This window comes from Ranitomeya imitator, chromosome 9 (genome assembly GCF_032444005.1).
Source record: "Ranitomeya imitator isolate aRanImi1 chromosome 9, aRanImi1.pri, whole genome shotgun sequence".
Lineage (NCBI taxonomy): Eukaryota > Metazoa > Chordata > Amphibia > Anura > Dendrobatidae > Ranitomeya > Ranitomeya imitator.
In genome coordinates this window covers 133,200,668-133,223,566 of record NC_091290.1, presented here as the reverse complement: position 1 = coordinate 133,223,566, position 22,899 = coordinate 133,200,668, and the positions used below count along the sequence as shown (strand labels likewise).

The 22,899-nt window shown below is 49.2% G+C and overlaps 1 protein-coding gene across 1 annotated transcript; it reads left to right on the top strand.

Moving 5' to 3' along the window:
* Window positions 1-8: 8 nt before the first annotated feature.
* VPS9D1 (VPS9 domain containing 1) lies at window positions 9-22,866 on the top strand. The gene is made up of 15 exons (XM_069738995.1): window positions 9-145; window positions 1,534-1,606; window positions 1,750-1,839; window positions 2,055-2,304; window positions 2,367-2,478; window positions 15,047-15,109; window positions 15,263-15,306; window positions 15,387-15,474; window positions 17,158-17,243; window positions 17,442-17,896; window positions 18,214-18,343; window positions 18,583-18,773; window positions 19,863-19,929; window positions 21,083-21,187; window positions 21,686-22,866. The coding sequence occupies exons 1-15, from the start codon at window positions 20-22 to the stop codon at window positions 21,783-21,785; spliced, it is 1,980 nt and encodes a 659-aa protein (XP_069595096.1). The 5' UTR covers window positions 9-19; the 3' UTR covers window positions 21,786-22,866.
* Window positions 22,867-22,899: the final 33 nt, after the last annotated feature.

The following is a 22,899-nucleotide window of genomic DNA, read 5'->3' as shown; positions in this document are numbered from 1 at the left end:
CTCGGCATAAGAGTTCCGGATGCTGGATGTTCCCATAGTTGATTCGTCCGTCATGGCTTCGTCAGACGCGGGGCTGAAGCCGCTACAGAGGGCGATGAAACTGGCGAACAGAGCCATCCAGCTGGACACCGGGAACCGGCACCGGGTGAGCTGGGGCGGGGGGCTGTCAGACCCTGCAACACCTAGAACATATGTCCACCACCATCAGCGGCCACAGAGGGTTAACCCCTTCCTTTCTCATTCTGCACTTTCTTTTTTTTCCCCCTCTGAATTATCAGTTTTTTATATTTACATCTCTCTGGCCGAATAACAAGCTGATTTTCCCTGGATGAGTTGTAATAGTCACCGGCTCCATTCATTTTAACATATAATGTACCGGGGGTGGGGGGGTAAAGCTAAAAGGCATGAAAAGGTGAAAAAAACAACAAACAAAACCCCTTTATCCATAGTTTATGGGGGTTTGGTTTTTCCAGCGTTCATTGTACGGTCAGAATATTTTGCCGGCGAGATTCTGCAGCTCAGTGCGAGTGCGGCGACACCAAACTTGTACTTTTTTTAATTTTTTTTATTGCATGCAAATTAGTGGGGGGTCTGTGGTCCGGAGACCCCCAGCTGTCGCTTAGGAAACACGAGCGCATGCAGAGCGTTGCACAGAACTGTGTCGGGACCCCTCCGGTGCACGTTATATGGTTAATGTCTGCTCTTCTCTGGGGCTTCCAGCAGGCGGGTGATGGTGATCATCGGGGGTCCGCCTTATAATACCGGGGTGCTCCTTACTGATCACATTTCCAGTTTAGTGATTGATGCCAGATTGGTGGGATCAGTATTTCACATTGCCCCTCGCTGAGATATAATCACACGGTGCAGAAGCAGGACGGTGATTGCTGCATCCAGCGCCAGATATACAGGAGAAGCTGCACCAGAAAGGGGTCAGTGCCAACTCCCATCTGCTAATTCCACCCTCCGCCCAGACTCGTATTCCTACCTGTTCTTCTGGTCCGGGCTCCACGTAGAGCGCGGCGGAGGAGACGATGCCACCGCCATTAGTCGCATTCCAGCCACAGAAGTGATATATTATAATATATATATATATATATATATATTGCCATATATTACTTACTGTAAAAGTGTAATACCTCACTCCACCTGTGGTGGCGCTACAGGAATACAAACATTTTTCATTATTTTCCACAAAGCCATAACTTTATTATTTTTTTTCTTTTTGTCCATATATGCCGACCTATTTCTTTCGCAGGATGAGTTTTAGTTACAAATTCACTTTTGCCATAAAATGTCCGGAAAAAAAAATTCCAAGTGCGTTGAAATGGCAAAAAAACAAACAAACAAAAAAAAAACACAATTCTGACTAGTGTTTTTTTTTTAAATTATTTCTTTTTTATCTACACAGATTACTGCATTTATTAACTAATCTGCAGATAAATTTTTATCCCAAAGCACTACACAATAATAAATCGAACTGTGTAAATAAAAAAAAATAATTATGTAAATTTTTTTTTTCTTGCTTTTTTACAGGAAGCCTATGTGGAATACCTCAGGGGCGTGAGCTTCATTTCCCAAATCTTGGCTGAGGAAGCCGAGCAGAAAGGTAAGCTGCGCTCCATCTAATTAATGCCACTAGAATGGCGCCATCGTGTGGTCAGAGTTGAGATTAAGGGAAAAAAATGTATTTAGATTTTTATTTTTAAAGTAGAAGCATCTTATACACTCTAATTTTTCTGTCCTGACCAGTAAATGAGGCCCTGAGCCCGGACTCCCAGAAGATGCTGAAGTTGGCAGAACAATGTCTCGAGAGGGCACGGATGACGGCGGACAAGCTGGGTGAGACCTCTCTGCCTCCAGCCTCTGTATATAGGTGTCTGGAAACTAAATGAATGCAGAGACCTGAATCTGATTATTTCGCTTCCCTCCTAAGCTGAGGGTTTGTTACAATGTATCAGGGAAGGTCAGAGCTTTGCGCTGGGATTTTAGTTGAGTAGATACGCGTCGCTGATACACTGTAACAATCCTTAGTCCAGTCATGATTTCTGTTTTAGGTAAATTGGATATTAAGTTACAGTCACCGGAAAATCGTATTTCTGAATTCCCCGATCCGCCATCTACTATAAAGACTACGAGCGCCTCGTCCACTCCTTCCCCGACCACCTCTGTGACGTCACCGGTGGCTCCCAGCCATCACTATGGGCACCGACGAGCTTGTTCAGATGAGGCTCAGAAGCTCGGAGCTTTTCCAACACCAGAGGTTTTCCAAATGCTGAGGGCAGCTGAAGTCCAGAGGTCTAGAAAGTGAGTACCCCGAAATCCTCCCGGTCAGAGGAGCAGCCCAGTAATGATGTGTCTGTTACCAGGGAGCTCACACCCCTAGAAGAGGCGTCCATACAGAACCAGAAGCTCCGGGCTGCATATGAAGTCCGGCTGGCCCGGCTGAACCCCAGGCAGGCGGCGCAGAAGACCTCGCTGGTAAGTGGCCAAATATAAGGCCTGATTCACATGTCTGAGCGGGTGACGGCCCCTGCAGGGGGCACTTTTACAGCTGTCATTGTTACACGAATTAAAGGGACTCTCGATATATGAATGGGAAATGTGCTACAAGTTTGTTTCTGGAACAGAAACCGTCTGCCAGGAGCGGGATCCATCAGTCACAGCCCGACGGGGGAATACTGAGGAGGGTCACATAAGCCACACGCCTCTGATTCTAGGGCCATGTGCACACTGAGCCTTCAAGAGACTCTTTTTTTTCAAACATAAAACCTCTTCAGGAATTCTTTTTTTCTGAATTGTTTGGGTGGCCCCATACACATTAGACCACTGTTCACCAACTCAGGTCCTCAGGAGCCACCAACAGATCATGGTGGAATTATCACCTGTGCAATACTAAGAAAATCCTGAAAACCTGTTGGTGGCTCTTGAGGACCGGAGTTGGGGAACACTGTTCTAATATTTACGGGGCCCTCAACTTTACCCTGATATAAACAGGTTTGGCCGGCGACCCCATACACAGACTGCCGGCTGAACCTGTTGATATCGGAGTGTGACTGATTGTCGGGGGAGATGTGGATCAGACATGTCCAATTTCGAAATCCCTGAGTGAAGTCACCGGCAGAGATGTTTGTCGGCAGCTTTCTCCTAGAGATTACAGGAGCGACCGGCCGAGCGAGTGATCCTGTGTATGGAAGAGACGGCCATTAAATGTTAGGGGGAGGGGTGTGTTTATATGTAAAATCATCCTTAAAACCCATCCTGCGTGATAATATAGGTGAATCTAATGAAAATGTAGAGTCCCTGTGGGTGGAGATAAGGGGAGGGGGGAAAAAAATAATAAATTACTGATAGGGGTTTGTTATAAGTCTCCAAAAATAATGGAAGCAATGGAGAATATCCTCGTAAAGCAAATAGATGAAGCTGCGACTCAAGGAGAAGTCATTATTATGGGGGACTTCAACTACCCTGAAATAGATTGGGGAACAGAAACCTGCAGTTCCAGCAAAGGTAATCGGTTTTTGACAACTATGAGAGACAATTACCTTTCACAACTGGTTCAGGACCCAACAAGAAGGGGGGCACTGCTAGACCTAATATTAACCAACAGGCCAGACCGCATATCAAATATAAGGGGGTCACTTGGGGAATAGTGATCACAAAATAATAAGTTTTCATGTATCCTTTAATAAGATGTGTAATAGAGGGGTTACACGGACACTAAACTTCAGGAGGGCAAATTTTCAACGGATGAGAGAGGATCTTGGTGCAATTAACTGGGACGATATCCTGAGACACAAAAATACACAAAGAAAATGGGAGACATTTATTAGCATCCTGGATAGGACCTGTGCACAGTATATACCGTGTGGGAATAAACATACTAGAAATAGGAGGAAACCAATATGGCTAAATAGAGCTGTAAGGGGTGCAATAAGTGACAAAAATAAAGCATTTAGAGAATTAAAGGAAGTAGGTAGTGATGAGGCACTAAATAAATACAAAAAATTATATAAATTCTGTAAAAAGCAAATCAAGGCAGCAAAGATTGAGACAGAGAGACTCATTGCCAGAGAGAGTAAAAATAATCCCAAAATATTCTTTAACTACATAAATAGTAAGAAACTAAAAAATGATAGTGTTGGCCCCCTTAAAAATAGTCTGGGTGAAATGGTGGATGAGGAAAAAGCCAATATGCTAAATGACTTTTTTTCATCAGTATTTACACAAGAAAATTCCATGGCAGACAAAATGATCAGTGATAACAAAAATTCCCCATTAAATGTCACCTGCTTAACCCAGCAGGAAGTGCGGCGGCGTCTAAAAATCACTAAAAACAGGATTTTTGGTTGCTTACCGTAAAATCTGTTTCTCGGAGCCTTCATTGGGGGACACAGGAACCATGGGTGTATGCTGCTGCCACTAGGAGGCTGACACTATGCAAATAAAAAGTTAGCTCCTCCTCTGCAGTGTACACCCCACCGACAGGAAGTAGGATCTTCAGTTAGTGAGAAAGCAGTAGGAGAAGCAACGTGTAAAAGAGAAAGAATAATATAATAATAAACTTTATATAGCGCCAACAAAATCCATGGCGCTTCACAGATTAACAGCTTCAAACACTCAGAGTGTTCAAAGAACTCAAACGTAGACAGTAAACAGAGCTGTTCAACTTGGGAGGGTGCTGTGTCCCCCAATGAAGGCTCCGAGAAACAGATTTTACGGTAAGCAACCAAAAATCCTGTTTTCTCTATCGCCTTTCATTGGGGGACACAGGAACCATGGGACGTCCCAAAGCAGTCCCTGGGGTGGGAAAAAACAGACTTCCATCAGGTCAGAGGACTCACCACTGCCGCCTGCAGGATCCTTCTGCCCAGGCTGGAATCCGCCGTAGTTCGGCGAAACGTGTGGATGGAAGACCAGGTTACCGCTTTGCAAAGCCGTCGGCGAAAGCCCTGTGACGTACCGCACTGGAAGCGCCGACTGCCCGGGTAGAGTGAGCCTTCATCTCAGGAGGGGGCCCTCTGTGCTTGACCCGGTAAGCTTCCAAAATTGCCATTCTGATCGAGCGAGCAATCGTTGCCTTGGAAGCCGGCAGGCCTCTACGCACGCCATCAGGGATGGCGAAAAGAGAATCCATCTGTCGGAAAGCGGCCGTGCTAGCCAGGGAGATCTTCACTGCCCTGACGAGGTCCAGCCTGTTCAACGATCGCTCCAGAGGATGAGTCGGAGCTGGACAAAAAGGAAGGTAGAACGAAGTCCTCGTTGAGGTGGAAAGATGAAAACCACCTCGAGAAAGGAAGGAAGGCGGAGGCCTGGGACCACCTTATCCTGGTGGAAAAATCAAGAAAGGAGGTAGCAGGAAATGGCCGTCAACTCAAAAACGCGGCGGATCGAAGAGATGGACCTGAGAAAAGCCACCTTCTGAGATAGAACTGACAGGGAAAACTCCCTGAGAGGCTCAAAGGGGGGAACCCCTAAGAACAACCAACACAACCTTTAAATCCCATGAATCCACAGAGGCCCTGAACGGAGGGACAGCGTGGACTACTCCTTGAAGGAAGGTCTTAACCTGTGGCTGAGGAGATAAAGTCTTCTTAAAGGGAAGAAGAGCGCAGGAACCTGGCCCTTTTGGGAACTGAGAGCGAAGCCCGAATCCAGTCCTGCCTGAAGGAAAACCAAATGGAAGGCAGGGAAAAAGGACATAGGTGAAAAGCGGTTGGACTCGCATCAGCGAAAGTAAGCCTTCCAGGTACAATAGTAGATCCTGGAAGAAGACAAAGGCTTCCTAGCCTGGGTTATAGTGTGACTCATCCGGGCCGAAAGGCCGGACACTCTTAAAACAGTGGAGTCCACAGCCACGCGCTGAGACAGCAGATCGGGTCTGTTTGGAAGGCACCAGGGGTGTCCGCGAGAAGATTGACGATGTCTGCAAACCAAGACCTCCAGGGTCAAACCGGGACGATCAGAATGACCGGCACCCATCCCGCCTTGATCTTTTTCGACAGCTTGGAAAGCAAGGGAAGGGGTGGGAACCGATAGGGGAGCAGGAACTGCGACCAAGGAATGACCAAAATGTCAACACCACTGTGAGAGGATCACGGGACCCTGGGCCGACCCGAGGGACCTCCTGTTCAATCGGGACGCCATGAGGTCCACCTCTGGAGTCCCCCATCGAAGAGCAATCCGACGGGAAACCTCCTGAAGTACCATTCCCCTGCCGCGAGGCCTTCGAAGCCGAGGAAGTCGGCGGCCTAAATGTCCACGCCGGGGACATGCACTGCGGAGCTCACCAGGACCGTTGCCTCTGTCCAAAGGAGGATCCTGGAATCTCGGCCGAGGCCAGAGAACGCCGAGTCCACCCCTGGTGGTAGACGTATGCCACTGCTGTGTCATTGTCTGTCTGGGTTCGAATTGGCAGGCTGCTGAGAATCCTTACCCAGTGAAGGCAAGACGGAAAGATGATCCGGAACTCGAGAACATTGATCGGCAAAGAGGACTCCTGCGCCGACCAACAACCCTGAAAGAACAGGAGACAAAGCCCCGCGCCTCCGCCGAGGGGGCTGGCGCCCGTCGTCACCACCTGCCAGGGAACTGGAAGGAAGGATATGCTGAGAAGGATCTACTCTGGGATAAGAGAAGTGACCTCGGCCACCAGTCGAGGAACCATTTGACCCGGGAGAAAACCGGATCGGACGATGCAGGGAGAAGACAGACCTGTCCCCTGTGATAGAATAGCCTGCTGAAGAAGTCTTGAATGAAACGGGCGAAGGGAAAATTGCTTCCGATGTTGCAACCAACCTCCTTAGGGCCTTTAAGGCCCATTGGAAAGGAGGGGAGCCGAGAACCCTGGAGCAAGCGAACTTCCCGACAACGGAGGGATATCTTGTCTTCGGGAAGGAAGACTCTGGTCCGACAAGTGTCGAAGAACATGCCCGGAGATACGAGGCGCTGAACAAGACGGAACTTCTTCCTGTTGAGGAGCCACCCGCAACAGTTAGAATGTCGGGAAAGATGGATAGACTTTCGGGAGCCTGAAACCGAAATTCCTGAGCCTCCATGGAAGCGATTACTGAACGAGGGGATATCGTCCTGAAGTGTCTCCGACGAAACTTCTTGTTCAGCAAATTGAGATCCGGACTGGGACGAACCTTGTCGTTCTCTGTCAGTAGAAAAAGATTCGAAGAGAAGCCTGTGAACCGTTCCTGTTCTGGGACGGGAACGATTACTCCGGATTTAAGGAGGGAAACAATGGCAGTAAAGAAAACCCGGGACTAGAGCGGGGTCTCTCGTAGGTTGGGATTTGAAGAAAACGATCCCAGGACCGTGAAATGAAGATTTTGTGTCTAGAGGGAACAGGTGCCCTGGCCCATGCGACCTCTGCTGAGGAGACCCAGACGTCCCTGAGGAACAGGAGACGGTTGCCCAGTCTGAGAAACGGGCTGGGGTCTAGCTGTGGGTCATGCCTAGGTGGAACTTCCAGTACTGGACCTGGAGAATCCACCTTAGGAGTAGCAGGCACGCCAGGAAAGAGTGAGCCGAAGAATACCTTCTTCTCTTAACATGCCTGTGGCCTCTGCAGTTGCGAAGAAGAATCTGATGCCGCAAAACTACGAGAAAGGTCGAAAAGACCAAAGTAGCCGCCTAAGGGGAAGTAGGTGAGGTCTGGAGAAGAAGACTGGTGCCACCAGTGGCGTCCTTAATAATTTGGTCCAGCTTGGAACCGAAAGGACGTGAACCTTGAAAAGGCAGGCTCGTGAGGGACTTCTTCAATGACTCTTGAGTCAAACAGTGCGACAGCTGGCAACGACATTACTGGGCGCCCGTGCGGCAGAAGACGCGACGTCCCGGGAACAAATTATTCCCCGGCATGAGTGATCTGGGTGGCAAGTTCCGCCAGCCGGCCTGACGGAGCTCCGGAGTTGTTTAGCCCCTCAAATACAGACTTCGAAACCCATGAGGAAGCCAAAGCCGGGCATTGGGATGATGCGGCAGTTTCGAAAGCCGACTTCACGAAGGATTCCATGATCCAATCGATGGAATCTTTCAGAGCTGCCCACCGGACAGCGTAAGGACTGTGTTGGCGGCAAGTCTAGCAGCCGACGGATCCACAGGGGGAGAGGTCGTTCTCTAACGCCTCTCATTCCGGTTGGCAATGAGATTCGGAGGAAAGAGATATGAGACTCCAAGACGATTGTCTCTTTGAGAACGTCTGGTCGAATTCGCTCTCTCTGGCCAGAAGCTCCTCGAATTCAGGATGAGGAGCAAATACCTTGGGAGGTAGTTTAGACCGTCTAAACGAAACCGCCTGATCTGCGGGTTTCGTAGAGGAATCTTCGATGCCACAGGTCTGATTGGTCGCTCCAATGAGGCTTTGAACCATATCCCTCATGTTAGCGATTTGGTTCGAATCCGGCCCCAAATTATCCTCCGAAGGCGCATCAGAGAAGCCTCGCCTGACTCAGCGGAGGAGGATCGGGAGGACGCCGACCGCAGAGGAGGACGAGTGGCGAGATGGAGCGAGAAGAGGACTCAGACCGGCGTTCCTGTCTGGACCTTTTGCAGCTAGCCTTGGAAGGCTTGGACGGAGCTTCCTGCGACCCGGTGGCTACTGCGGGGGTCTGCAGGGGTAACCGATCCAGCACGGAAACCAGGGTTTGAGACACCCCTGTTAAATTGGCCACCGATTGAGACAGAGAGGAGGCCCAGCCTGGGATGGGTATCACTCTGGGGCGGATCGGCTGGGGGATCCTGGGCGGTGGGAACAATCGGGTTGCTGCAGGACAGACATAGCGGAGTGTCAGTCTGCGGTGCAGAGCTACTTACGGCAGACGAAATCCGGAGGAAGCTGTCCGGCTAGATGGTATGGACCTCCGGCGAGAAATAGACCCTTAGGCAGGAGAGTGGTAAGGCCTGCTGCCGTAATCTTGATCGATCTGCGTTGCTTAAAATTAACTTTCATTGCTGGGGTTCGAACTCACAGCTCTCTGTTTGCAAGCCTGCACACCTTACTATATCACTCTCTTGTTCCGGAGGAGGGGACTCGTGGTTTAGGAGTCCCAAGATGGCGCCGGTGGGAGGAGAAAAGGCGGTTCTCAGTGAAATTGTCGGGCGGGAGAAAAGCCCGCCCGACGAAACAAGGAAAGGGGGCGGAGTCCGGCACCGGAAATAGGCCCAGGCAGAAGCCGGGGCCTAAATTAGCGATCGGTGACCGGCATGGAAGGGCCGCAGCGGAGAACAGTGCGCCGCAGAAGGCGATGGTGAGCGGCCGCCTACAGCGGCGGGAGTAGCGCAGCCGCAGGTCCCAAGCGGTGTGGCGGTCTGACAAGCCGCCGCGCTGAGGGAGGATGAGGATGAGCGGCACTGTAAGCGGCCAGAGGGACGCAGCTGCAGGGGGCCCGAAGCGATGCGGCGGCCGGCAAAGCCGCCGCGCTAAAAAGAAATGAACGGCCGCATACAGCGGCCGGAGCAGGGAAGCCAGAGAGGGCCGAAGCGATGTGGCGGCTGGGAAGCCGCCGCGCTGAAAAGAACGGCCGCATACAGCGGCCAGAGCGATGCGACGCAAAGCCACCACGCAGAAAAGAAATGAACGGCCGCAAACAGCGGCCGGAGCAGGGGAGCCACTGAGGGCCGAAGCCACCGCGCTGAAGCTGGGGCTAGGAAGCCTGCAGGACCCGAGGCGGAAATGTCCCCCCCCCCCCCCCTGAGCAAGGCCACGCACATAGCGTGCCTGGACAAGAAGCGGCGCGGTGGTCCGTAAAGGCAGCCGCGCCGGGACAGGGAGGCCGCCTCCACGGAAGTGGCGCGGCTGAAAAGAGATGCGATTCGCATCAGAAAACCCCCTAAATCGGATTTTTTTTTTTTTTTTTTTTTTTTTTTTTTGTTTCTGGGATCCAGGGAGGCCACAGGGTGGGCGGGAAAATACTCACCTAAACATCCCCCGCCGGTACTAACCTGGAAGGAATGAGATGTCCACGGAGCTGATGGACGTCCTCGTCTCCTCCGACCGACAGGCTCTGGTGGGCGAGTGGGTGGGGGACGGGGCCAGGACCGGACTTCTGAGCACGCTTGTGTGCTAGGATCTTGGTCCTGGAGAGGGATCTATGAGGATACGGGGTGGCAGTACACGCCGTACTCATAGTCCGCATAGTGGGACTACAGGTGTGACTGTTCACCCTGTATCCCTCCGGAAAAACCTGAAAGGAAACGACGCACATTGAGGTAGATAAGGGTCTAATGAAAGACCTGTGTCCACCTCCTACTGACACTAAGCTAAACTGAAGATCCTACTTCCTGTCGGTGGGGTGTACACTGCAGAGGAGGAGCTAACTTTTTATTTGCATAGTGTCAGCCTCCTAGTGGCAGCAGCATACACCCATGGTTCCTGTGTCCCCCAATGAAAGGCGATAGAGAAATTGACAAATCTCCGGGCCCGGATGGGATACACCCTCGAGTACTGCAGGAATTAAGTGCAGTCATTAATAGACCATTATTTTTAATCTTTAAAGACTCCATAATAACAAGGTCTGTACCACAGGACTGGCGTATAGCAAACGTGGTGCCAATATTCAAAAAGGGGACAAAAACTGAACTCGGAAATTATAGGCCAGTAAGCTTAACCTCTACTGTGGGTAAAATCCTGGAGGGCATTCTAAGGGATGCTATACTGGAGTATCTGAAGAGGAATAACCTCACACCCTACTCTGCAGGGTAATCAATACAGGGGAGGACAATTTTATATTACAGGATGATTTATGTAAACTCGAAGCTTGTGCTGATAAATGGCAAATGAGCTTTAATGGGGATAAATGTAAGGTCATGCACTTGGGGAGAAGTAATAAAAGATGTATAACTATGGGCTTTATTCTAAGGGTATGTGCACACGCAGAAAGCTCCTATGCGGTTTTTTCCGCAGCGGATTTCTGAAATCCGCAGGGCAAAACCGTTGTGGTTTTTCCTGCGGATTTATCGTGTTTTCTATTGCAGATTCCGCTGCGGATTTACATCTGCAGTTTTGTATTGGAGCAGATGTAAAAACGCTGCGGATTCCGCACAAAAAATTGACATGCTGCGGAAAATAAAGCGCTGTGTTTCCGCGTGTTTTTTTCCGCAGCATGGGCACAGCGTTTTTGGTTTCCCATAGGTTTACATTGTTCTGTAAACTCATGGGAAACTGCTGCGGATCCACAGCAAAATCCGCATCGTGTGCACATAGCCTTAAACTCTGGGCAAAACAGTCAATGAAAAAGACCTGGGTGTATGGGTGGATGACAAACTCATGTTCAGTGGCCAGTGTCAGGCAGCTGCTACAAAGGCAAATAAAATAATGGGATGCATTAAAAGAGGCATAGATGCTCATGAGGGGAACATAATTTTACCTCTATACAAGTCACTAGTTCGACCACACTTAGAATACTGTGCACAGTTCTGGTCTCCGGTGTATAAGAAAGACATAGCTGAACTAGAGCGGGTGCAGAGAAGAGCGACCAAGGATATTAGAGGACTGGGGGGTCTGCAATGGAGGAAAGAAGGTTTAAGCATAATAACAGACGGGGATTCTTTACTGTAAGAGCAGTGAGACTATGGAACTCTCTGCCGTATCATGTTGTAATGAGGGATTCATTACTTACATTTAAAGGGAACCTGTCACCTGAATTTGGCGGGACTGGTTTTGGGTCATATGGGCGGAGTTTTCGGGTGTTTGATTCACCCTTTCCTTACCCGCTGGCTGCATGCTGGCTGCAATATTGGATTGAAGTTCATTCTCTGTCCTCCATAGTACACGCCTGCACAAGGCAATCTTGCCTTGCGCAGGCGTGTACTATGGAGGACAGAGAATGAACCTTAATCCAATATTGCAGCCAGCATGCAGCCAGCGGGTAAGGAAAGGGTGAATCAAACACCCGAAAACTCCGCCGATATGACCCAAAACCAGTCCCGCCAAATTCAGGTGACAGAGTCCCTTTAAGAGGGGACTGGATACATTTCTGGAAAAGTATAATGTTACAGGGTATATACACTAGATTCCTTGATAGGGCGTTGATCTAGGGAACTAGTCTGATTGCCGTATGTGGAGTCGGGAAGGAATTTTTTTCCCCAATGTGGAGCTTACTATTTGCCACATGGGTTTTTTTTGCCTTCCTCTGGATCAACATGTTAGGGCATGTTAGGTTAGGCTTTGGGTTGAACTAGATGGACTTAAAGTCTTCCTTCAACCCTAACTATGTTACTACATTGTGTGTATCGGGGCTTGCAGCCTCCACCGACAGGTTAATGAGCCCATACAGATAATTAGAAGTTTCACAGGTGGGAGCTCCCATCCCCCCTCCATCATCAGCAGCCAGACCCATGGCAGGAGGGCACAGTGTAGTTTGCATTGAATGATTCCTGAGCATCCAGCTTTCTAGGAGTATCTGCAAAAGAAGCCGGAGAAGGCGATGGGGCAGACAGGGGGGAGCCCGAGGAAAGGTGTGTGCCCGATGCTTGAGCTTGTGTGTGTGTGTCCACATCTCTACACCTGTGTGTCCGCCCGTAAGTCATGGCGCCCTCCCTCCTCGTCTGCTCACTGCACCTTCCCTATCGTTTATCCTTTTGTTTTCAGTTTCTAAACCACATTTAGGCTGCATCTAGGTTTATTTAGGCTGCTCTATAAAAAATGATTGGCCGTCCATGGGACATGTTTCCTGGATGAGTCAGGGTGGGGGGAACATGTCACTGAGACCACCACAGAGCCAGCTGTAAGGAGATGCGCATTCTGCATTACACAAGTTTTTCTCCCTTTTCTTGGGGTGGGTGGGGCAGTTTTCTCTCCCAGTAGAAGTTTTTGAAGACTTTTTCTTTTTCCTTTCTTCCTAGCCTCTTGTTTGGATAATGCCACATTTGTGGCAGTCCATCAAGACCCATAAGCTCCTACATAAGGAAGGAGATTTTGAACTTAAATCATCCACTTTTATTTCCTTATTGTTTTTGGCTTTTTTACACTAACTATAATTGTATGGATATTGCCGTATAACACTGTGTGAATAGGAACTAGGGGAAATGTTCATTCCCTCCTCTTTTCTCTGAAAAATGTAAATTTGTGGTTTCACCATGAAGCGGGTATTCAGACGCAAAGATAACAGCCACATCGGTGCATATGAGGCAGCCAAGTCCAGGTATGGAGACCCGCGGCCGCAGCTGCCTCGTACCTCGAGTACAGACTGAGAAAGCTGTTGGCAGTCCAAAAATGAACATGTCCGAACTACATCTCCCCTGAAGTTTGCAGGGCTCTGCTGCGACAGCCATGGGCTACTGATGGGACCATAATGCTCCTGTCAAGTAGCAAAAGATAGTTTTTCAGATATTCTGTTCCTGGTAAAGCTGGGTGACAAGCTTATATGGTCTGCCAGATCTGACACCACCCAGCTTTCCCAGACTCTGTAGTGTAGACTTGCCACCCAGGACTCTGAGAAAGCTGGGTGCATTACCCTGGTGACCACACAGGTTGTCATACAGCTTTATTACCGATAAGTCTCTGGCCAAACCCAAAGGTCCTGATGTCTCGGATGCTATTATTCCACTTTTTTGTATTTTTCTCAAAAATTTAGTTTTTGAAGTGGAAACCATTTCAAGAAATGCTTTTTTTTTTTTTTTTTTTTTCCCGGGTGTGTTTTTTTTTTTTGCTTTTTTTTTCAGATTTGGACTGTCTAGTTTGGAACTAGTTCCTTCAAAGTGATCTGCACATCCCCCTCCACACACATTAGCGAAAAAAAAAATCAACAAAAAAACCCATAACACTGAGGATTCTAAAGCAAATCCAGCCCTGACCAATCCTCACACTCTGGGTTTGTTTGTCAACAGTCTGTGTGTCACATGGAGATGAGGACATTATCCTCCACAGACGCCCATTGTCCTCTCTGTGGTCCTGTATAGAGATGCTAATGGCAGGTGATGTGGAGGGCACCTGATGTAGACCTCCTGTCTCCAGACCCCTCCATGCACAGGATAATGGAATCTAATATCTCCATGTCATAATCCATGTTCCTATTAATCCCCGGATATATCCATGATCAGGATTCATCGCTTCTCTGATTTAAATTTTTTTAGATTTTTGGTTTTCGTAAACTCTAAAAAGTTAATATTGGTCTAAATTATGATCCGGTCGTGTTTGGTGTCGTTACGCTGGTAAAGGTATGCTCGGGAACATGGCGGTCACACTCTCCCCCCAGAAGGTTCCTACAGGAAACTATGCCATAAATGAGAATAATGTCCCGCAAACAGACTTCCCCTGCATGTAATTAGCCGTCCTCCTCTCACCTGACCAGGAGGGTGGAGGGGTCTTGTTGGGACCCTTACAAATCTCTCAAAGAGAAACAAAGGGTCAGACCCAGGAGATACAGCCAGGAATACAGTTCTGCTGGAACTTCAGCTCCTCCGCAGTATTCCCCTCCAGTCTCTGCAGTAAGAAGCTTTATTCTAGATTTCTCCATTTTTATATATTTAATGCCTTATATTATATTGATGATTTGGCCTTAATTTTCACCAGCCGAATTTGCGTCGTTAAATGGTGGCCGATCGGTAGATATTTTACCTTTCTAGACACCGGCTCCATGCAATGTGTAGCAGTCGCTCCTGGGTGCTGCAGAACTCAGGAGGGAGCGGCCACTACACTTGCCATTGTGCAGCTCTGATGGGTGGGGGTGGTAGACCACCACTGATATTGATCACCTATCCTATGGATGGGATATGCTATGGCCCGACCACCCATATTCGCTGCGGCCAATTTTTCTACTTTGACTTTTTTCTATCCTGTTCACATATGAGGGCTTCTTGCTTGAAGGACCCCATTGATTCCCCATAAAGTGGGGGGAAATACTCCAATGTCTGCAGTACCCGGCAGTGGCATGGAGCTGTAATGCTCCGCTCCGTATACAGTGCCACCGCTGGAGATCAGGACAGCCGATTATGGGGGTGCCGTGTGTCGGACCTCCATCAATCTTATATTGATGACATATTATGGATCGGTCATCAATATAAAAGTTCTGGGAAACAATTTTATGTTTCTTTCTTCCAGACACTGTCCCTGCAGAGACAGATGATGGAGAACCTGGTAATAGCCAAGGCCCGAGAAGACACTGTATCCTTCATTCTGGGTGGAGGGAGGGTGTTTATTTTTTAGTCTTTTTTTCTTTTTTGCTGTGTTTATATTTCCTAATTGAATCATTGACTTTTTTCTTTTAAAGTAAAAGGCCAAAGAAACGCTAAAGAAATCCTTAACCATCGGCCTCAGCTGCAGAGGAAAGCGGAGGAGCGCAGGCAGCGGCGGCAGGACAGGTCGGGCAGGTAGATCCCTGAGGCCTCGCCATGGGGGGGGTGGTTTCCTTTTTCCTCAGCTGCTTCTGTTTTGACTGCAGACTGTTCACCAAAGAAAAGCAGATGACCCCGGCGGAGGAAGAGCAGAAGGAGCTGTACACCGCCGTGCTGGAATACGAGCAGGACTATGTGAGTCGTCTCTCTCTCAATGGTTTCTGTCTTTTATACACCGAGAATGAAAAATTGTGGATTCTGGAAATCACAGGATGGAAAGACGCGGTACTGAGCTGTAAATGATGGAAAAATAGAGGCAACATTTTAGTTTGCTGTGTGTGCGACACTTACACACCTGAAATACTGCAGCCCCTGTATCTAGGAGACTGCGGTCACTGTCTGACCGCATCTCCTGTGCTGTGACCTGGGCACGCACCCTGGGCTGTCCACGACACCACTGAGGGAGGAGATGGGCACAATCTGCCACTGATCACACTGGGGTGCAGTGATGGGAGCGGAGGTGAAGGCAACCTGACATCAGTAATACAACACAAGGCTGCAGGTCGCCGCCATGTTCAGAGCACAGCAGAGAAATCATCACACTGACACAGCTCTGCTATATCACTGTAAACTGATACAGCAGAGCTGTGTATGTAATGCCCATTCTACTGTATGGGGAATCTAGGGGGTTCAATAGGACAAAAATTACTTTGTAAGGGCTGCAAAGTTATGAGATATCCACGGAATTGTTTTTTTTAGGGGGCAATTAATGTGACCCTGCTCCGTCCACTTCTATGGGAGCATTGGTGTAATGTGTGTGACCCCACCCCCGCACAGTCTTCTTCTATGAGATAACTATTGTGTGAGCCCCCCCTTCCATCACCTGTGGGAGCACTGGTGTAATGTGTGATCTTGCTTTGTCCACTTCTATGGGAGTAGTAAAGTAGTGTATGCATAGAGGTCATATGGATGGAGTGAGGTCACATATTTCATCACTGCCCCCATAGAAGTGGATGAAACGGGATTATACTACTGCCCCCATAGAAGTGGATGGAGCTGGGGGTCACACGTTACACCACTGCCCCCATAGAAGTGGATGGAGCGGGGGGTCACATGTTACACCATTGCTCCCATAGAAGTGGCCGGAGCACAGTAGAGTTGTAACGTACACTAGGTTTTCATGGCAAATTTCAGCAGCTGCTCCCCCTAGTGATTAAAGGTGGAAACTATCAAACCTCAAATTATTTTTCATTTTTAACTTCATTAAAAACAATTATATTTTTGTCAAAGGCAATGTCGGTCCCCCCCCCCTCCCCTCCCCCGGGGATTATGGTGTGGGGTGCAATAATGCACAGTATTTGGAACCCTCTAGTCTTATTTCCAGGTAACTAACAGCACAGTGGGGCGGCCATTTTACAACAGAACAGGCCACATGTTGCTGGTGTCTCTGTGAGGCGCCTGTGTGCCCTGATTGTGCTACTACGGCTGCAGTGTCTCCAGCCTTGTCTCCCATCGAGCATATTTGGGACGTCATTGGTCGGTGATTACACAGGAGCTGCCAGCAGTGGATCTTGATGATTCCTCAGATGACCATTAATAACCCCAGTGATGGAGGCTGTAAGTTCTGGGATTTCTTCACGTGGCTCACACTCCATACTGAATAAAACTAGATGTCTATCAGTAATGCCTCTATCCATCCTGAGACTTCCGTCATTCCTCAACATTTCCTTCTTAGTGTTACAATAACATTCTTGAGGGCTGTAGATTGAGCGGCGGCCACATCGGTGGCTATGGGACGTTATAGGAGAGCGAGTTACTGTAGGACGCTAGATACGTTTCCACTTTATGATCCTAAATGTTGTTGTTGTGGTGCATTAGAGATGGCCGGCCGACTATAAGGAGAAGATTAAGAACAACCCGGGAGACGTAGACGCGGTCTCCAGCTATCTCTGCCAAATCCTCAGGTAATACACACAGTATTGGAGATGGGGGGGATTGGGAAGGGCCTGAATGTTTAGGCTGGGGCTGCATGGCGACTTTTTGGACAACTTTTGCACAACTTGTCTGCAACTTGCAAAGTTGTAGTCTACTTGAAAGCCAACAAGTGACTTCCCGCTCCTGTTGTACCCGGTCTAATTGCGTTTTGTTCCCTTTGACCCCAGCTCCTCTGATCATCCACTCACCAAATTAGTGATCCATCTCCAGTGCAAGATCTACAGCCGCCTGTATCCCGTCATCAGTAAGGACGCCGCTAAGAAAACCTCGGCCACCAAACTCTTCCGTCGTTCCCTCCAGGCTGATAATGGAGCTGGATCGGCCGTCAGCCTGCCGCAGCTAAAATCCTCAAAAAGTTTCCAGTATCTCCCAAACCCTCACCGGCCCTCCATTCAGCACAGCCGCTCTATAGGTGACAGGCTGGAAAGCTGGGAAAACTCCGGCAGCATCGAGCTTAGTACCGAGCTTAGTACAGGACGCAGCAGGAAAGACATGGAGACGTCTTTTGAGGACTTGGAATGTCTGCTGTCCCCCACGTCGCTGACTGTGCCAGACGCCCTGCAAAGACTGACCCCGTCCCAGCACCTAAACGTTGTGGTGACTGAGATCCACAATGCCAGAGGTGGGTGATATAGGGTTAAACGAAACTTATCCAAACTTACAAAGCCTTTATAATTTGGGTTATTCCATATTTATACACAAGGGGGCAGCACAGGACACCGTAGACCCTTCCCTATAGGCTGCAAGTGATATACAGCCGAATGTGTTGGAAGTAGCCCCCTCAAATGTCTGTGTATGGGGGGGCATTTCCAGATCATACCTAATGGTCTAATAGGGAGCAGTTATTTGATGATGTATCCATAAGGGAAGTTATGGGATCAGTTTATATCCAGATGCTTATTGCATTAATTTGAAATCCCTTTTTTTTTTCTTCACCAGACCGGTTGCTTTCTTGCGCCATGTTCTCACTGAATCTCCCTTCGAGTCCACAAGTGAAGGACGCCTGCCTGGACTGCTTGGAGGACAGCTTCTTCCCCCCGCTGTGGCCGCCGCTGCTCGCTTTATACAGGTAATTATACCAGTCGCTCCATTTAATATAGATACATGAGGGTCATTTCGCTGGAGACCACCGGCCCCGGCAGTTCTCATCTTTACCGTGGAGCGGCGATAATCCATTGATCGTCAGCCTGTTCCTATCCTGATAAATACAATTCGGTCCTTGTAGTATTGGGGAGCACCATCCTAGACGGATGGCCCATGGTAGGTAAGCCATGAATGATTTGCTTTAATGGTCTCCTTTCCCCTCAGACAGGTGTTGTTTGCCCAGGAGGAATCTCTTCTCCAGGTTATGGATATGTACAGCACAGCGATGCCATCTGTGCTGGGGGTCTCAAAAAAGCTGTACCACGAAGATCTAAAGGAACCATATAAACCTGCTGTGGATGACCTGCAAAACCTGCCGCACCAGCGCAGTCCACAGAGAAAACTGGAGGGTATAGGTAAGGAGCGCTATTAACCCTTTCACAAGGCCACAGGAGTATAACTTGAGGCGTAAAGAGGCTCAGACCCCAGATATGATTGTTTAAAGGGGTCCGTCTCATGAAGAGAATCCCAGTCCGTGTGCCCTTGTAGTGTAAGTAGATACCGTGGAGGGGGTCTTGCTATGAACCATAAATGAGACCCCGCAGGCAGGAGATGGCAGCTCATCCCATAATCTGACATATTATATAGTGGTGGGTATTATGCAGGTAACTGTGGCATGCGGACCAGGGTTTTGCAAACATCATATGCCTGCATCCTTGGCACCTCTGGTGTTTTTTCAAAGCCCACATCATGACATGGCGGCACAACGCTTGTTAGTGACTACGCCTTGCGTGACATGTCGCTTGCCCCTGTAAACGCCAGAGGTGCCCAGGATGGAGGCATATGAGTGCCAGCAAGGAAGCTTGCAGAACCTTGGTACAGATGCGATGGAGTACCGCCAGGTTTAGGAAGGTTGGAGAACCCTGGTCGGTTGCCATGGAGTGCCACCAGGTCTAGGAAGGTTGGAGAACCCAGATTCGGATACCATGGAGTTACCGCCAGAGTCTAGGAAGTTTGTAGAACCCTGGTCAGGATGCCACCGCCGAATACCGCCAGGTCTAGGAAGGTTGGAGAACCCTGGTCAGTTGCCATGGAGTACCACCAGAGTCTAGAAAGGTTGGAGAACCCTGGTCAGGATGCCACCGAGTACCGCCAGGTCTAGGAAGGTTGGAGAACCTTTGTCAGATGCCATGGAGTTACTTCTAAGTTTGAGGAAGTTTGCAAAACTGGTGCCTCTGTAAAACTGTATCCCCTGCTGATGTCAGACAAGAGTCCTGGTAAACTCTTTGATCAGCTCTTTCTATGGCTGTATGATGGCAACGTTGTGAGAATTCCACAATCTTACTTTATAGGCGCATTATACTCCGCCTTAAAGGGATCGAATTGAATGTAGCTCTGCACAGTAACACATGTCAGAGTGTGATTCTTCCCACCGAGACACTAAATGCCCCTGGAAGACAACTCCAATTCTTATATTAAAGTGTTCTTTTTTTTTATGCTTTCAGTGAGGACCCTGCGTGTCATTTGTGAGTGCACAGAAGAATATTGCCACTCCCCTGGGACTGCCGCCATGTGAGTGCCTTTATATTTTGGGTTGAGGGTGAGCGCCGTCTGAGCCGGGGTTTTGATATTTTCCCTGTGTCCGTCCATCTGTACGCTGCACGTGTCTCCCTCTCCTCTGCTCCTCTCTCCTCGTGTGCTCAGGTTGCTGAGTACATGATGTTTATTGGGTACAGATAGGAGGCCCCTCTGGGGTCTTCACTGATGGATGAGATGTGACAGTCGCAGGCAGCACATGGCCTGTCCTGCAGAGCACAGGGGGCTGTGGCGCTCTGTAGAGCAGCAGCTCCCAAGCAGAGCGCCTGTCTGCTCGAATTAGCAGAGCTCCACAGATGAAGAGGTTGGGTGGGGGGTCGGCAGCGTCATGGATGGGGAAAAAAGTCATGGAAGGGACCAGACGGCAGCATAGTGGAGGGGAGAGAACATGGAGATGACTTACTAGAGGAGTCACGATGGCATATCAGGCCGTGAAAGGGTCATTAAGGAGCAAAGATCTTCAACATGGCGAAGAATTGAAAGCAAAACGTGAAAAATGTGAGATGGTGTCCCCTATGTGGGGAAGGGTTAAGCATGGGGGCAGCGGGGGGGTTTTCGGGGGTAGCTGTCAGAACATAATGAGCCCAGACTCCCCAATTTCCCAGGCAGAGCAGCGTCGGACGTGACCTCAGACAGCGGGGGACAGACGCAAGGTTATGACCCCAGAGACACAGGGACACCTCTAATGTTTCCTGGAACAAGACCGATTTGTTATATCGCTGCTCTTAATCCGAAATGCAAGACTCCCTCCCATACTCCTGCGCCCACCCTGTGTGCAATCTTTGTTCTGCTGCAGGCGGACTCGCGGCAGAAATCTCCCGCTTTCTGCTAATCTCCAGGAACATGGATCTGACCGGGGCAAAACCTCCTGGTACTTGTTCCTGCACCGACATTACGGGATGTGTCCTGCTGAACCTATAAAGGTGTAGGACTGGTGATCATGCTCTAAGAGCAGCCTGGATGCCATAGATGGGGGGAGTTTGCAGGTCTTGGTACCATTGGTATCTCCAGCCGGACCCCCAGCGATCGGCTCCAGTACTGCCAAGCAGTCTATAGGTGCATTATATGGGGCGCTATGTCCTGTACGGTCCCATATCTAGTAACGTCTCCTTTTCTCTTCTCTTTCTAGTGGTGCAGACGACCTCCTGCCCATTGTGTCATTTGTAGTGCTGAAAAGCGGCATGTCTCATTTGGTGTCGGAGTGCGCGGCGCTGGAGGAGTTTATACACGAGGGGTAAGTGCCAACCATTACAGTCCGCATGTCTCGGCCATGACAGTTTGTGTAATTGTTAGTGAGCACCACTAGCGCTCAGTAACAGCAGGGGGGCGCCCCGTCCCAGGCCTGTCTCTGGGTGACATGTCTGCTGTTGTGACAGCTTTATCGTCTCTCTGAGCCAGTTTTGCAGACTCGAGTCTCCGTCTATTCCTCCCAGGCAGTCTGGGTGTCTGGTCTCCTTCTCTGCAGCTCCTTCCTACACGTCCAGCCTCCTCCTAACCTATGCACAATATTTACATGCAGCCATTATTTTGAAACGCGGCGGCTTTCTCTTAAACTGCGCCACCCCTGACCGTGGGTTTTGTCCGGAATTGCACCTCCGGGCCCCATTGATTGTCAATCAGGGGTGCAGCTTAAACTGTAAAGTGATGCCTGCGGCCATTTTATCCGGGCGTCGGCGTTTGTGATGGATCCGAATCGATATAATCCACAATCTTGTTTTCTTGTCCTCCGCAGGGATCTGATTGGAGAGGTGGGCTACTGTCTGACCTCGCTGCAGAGCGCCCTGGTGTATTTGGAGACCCTCCCTGTGCCCCCATTGCTCCAGCCTGTCTGAGGAGGAGCGGTGATGTGGAGAAACTACTTCTCAGCAGCTATGACGGCACATTATTCTGCACCTTACCTGCGTACATGAAGAAATCTTCAACCACTGGTCATTCGCCCATGAATGTGAAACTGACAAATAGTGTTAATGATCTTCTACACCGCGCATGGGAAAGACTTTTCTACTGTATATACTAAATCCAATATGGCTGCTGTTACAACCATTGCATGGCTCGTCACCCAACTTTCCTATAGTCCTGAGTGACGCGCCCCTTCCTGCCATGTGACAGGAGATCTTTCTGGCATCCACTTTGGTTGTATTTCCAGAAACCAACAAAAGTGAGCGGTTTCTAGGAAAGTTGGAGGGCGGCTAATATGGGGAACGCTCCGTATATTGGTCACCCATCTTTTCCAGGAAAAATTTCTACATAACTGTGTCCCATCTCAGAAAGTGACACAAGTCGGGCTCCTACCTCTGATCCGGAGACTAATGGGGTCCAGCTCTGCTATCCCTTTACAGTTTTGCATTACGGACCACCCACTGCAATTCTCTGCACGGCAGGGGTGCAAGAGTGCGCTGTGAAGGGGGCCCAATCGTTCTTCCGGATTGATGAGGGTCTCGGAATCCTAAAATGACCTATCGAATCCCTTGCTGAGATGGGAGGACCCCTTATAGATTTTAGAGGTGAAGACGGCAGGGAGCGGACTCTGCACAATCTGTTAGGCCGCTGTTCACATACACATAATGATCATTGTACTAAACTAGTTATCGTCATAGATGAGTTTTCAAACTACAAATGCCGTCTTGCTGGGACTTATAGTTCTGCACAAAATGGAGCACTGCAAGTTGATATGCAATTAAACAAACTCCCAACATGCCAGAGCTCCGACTTATGTCTAAACTACAACTCCCATCATGAAGGCCAACGTCTATGCTCCAGAGTAGCAAAAATACAACTCCCATCACGATCTGACAGCAGCAGCTGGGAGTTGTAGTGTTGCCGCAAGACTGGAGATCAATGTTCTAAGTCCATAGGGAAAGATGAATTTCTGCTTTTACTTTACTGCTTGAAATAAAGTTATTTTTTAATTAAGTTATTTAGTTTTTTTTTTCCTCCTGACAGTCG

What these genes read in the sequence shown, in the direction of transcription:
- VPS9D1 (XM_069738995.1), top strand. Translation starts at nt 20, where the DNA reads ATGCTGGATGTTCCCATAGTTGATTCGTCCGTCATGGCTTCGTCAGAC. An exon ending in GATGACGGCGGACAAGCTGG is followed by an intron (nt 1,840 to 2,054) that starts GTGAGACCTCTC and finishes TTTCTGTTTTAG; the next exon opens with GTAAATTGGATATTAAGTTA. An exon ending in AGGCAGCGGCGGCAGGACAG is followed by an intron (nt 15,307 to 15,386) that starts GTCGGGCAGGTA and finishes TTTTGACTGCAG; the next exon opens with ACTGTTCACCAAAGAAAAGC.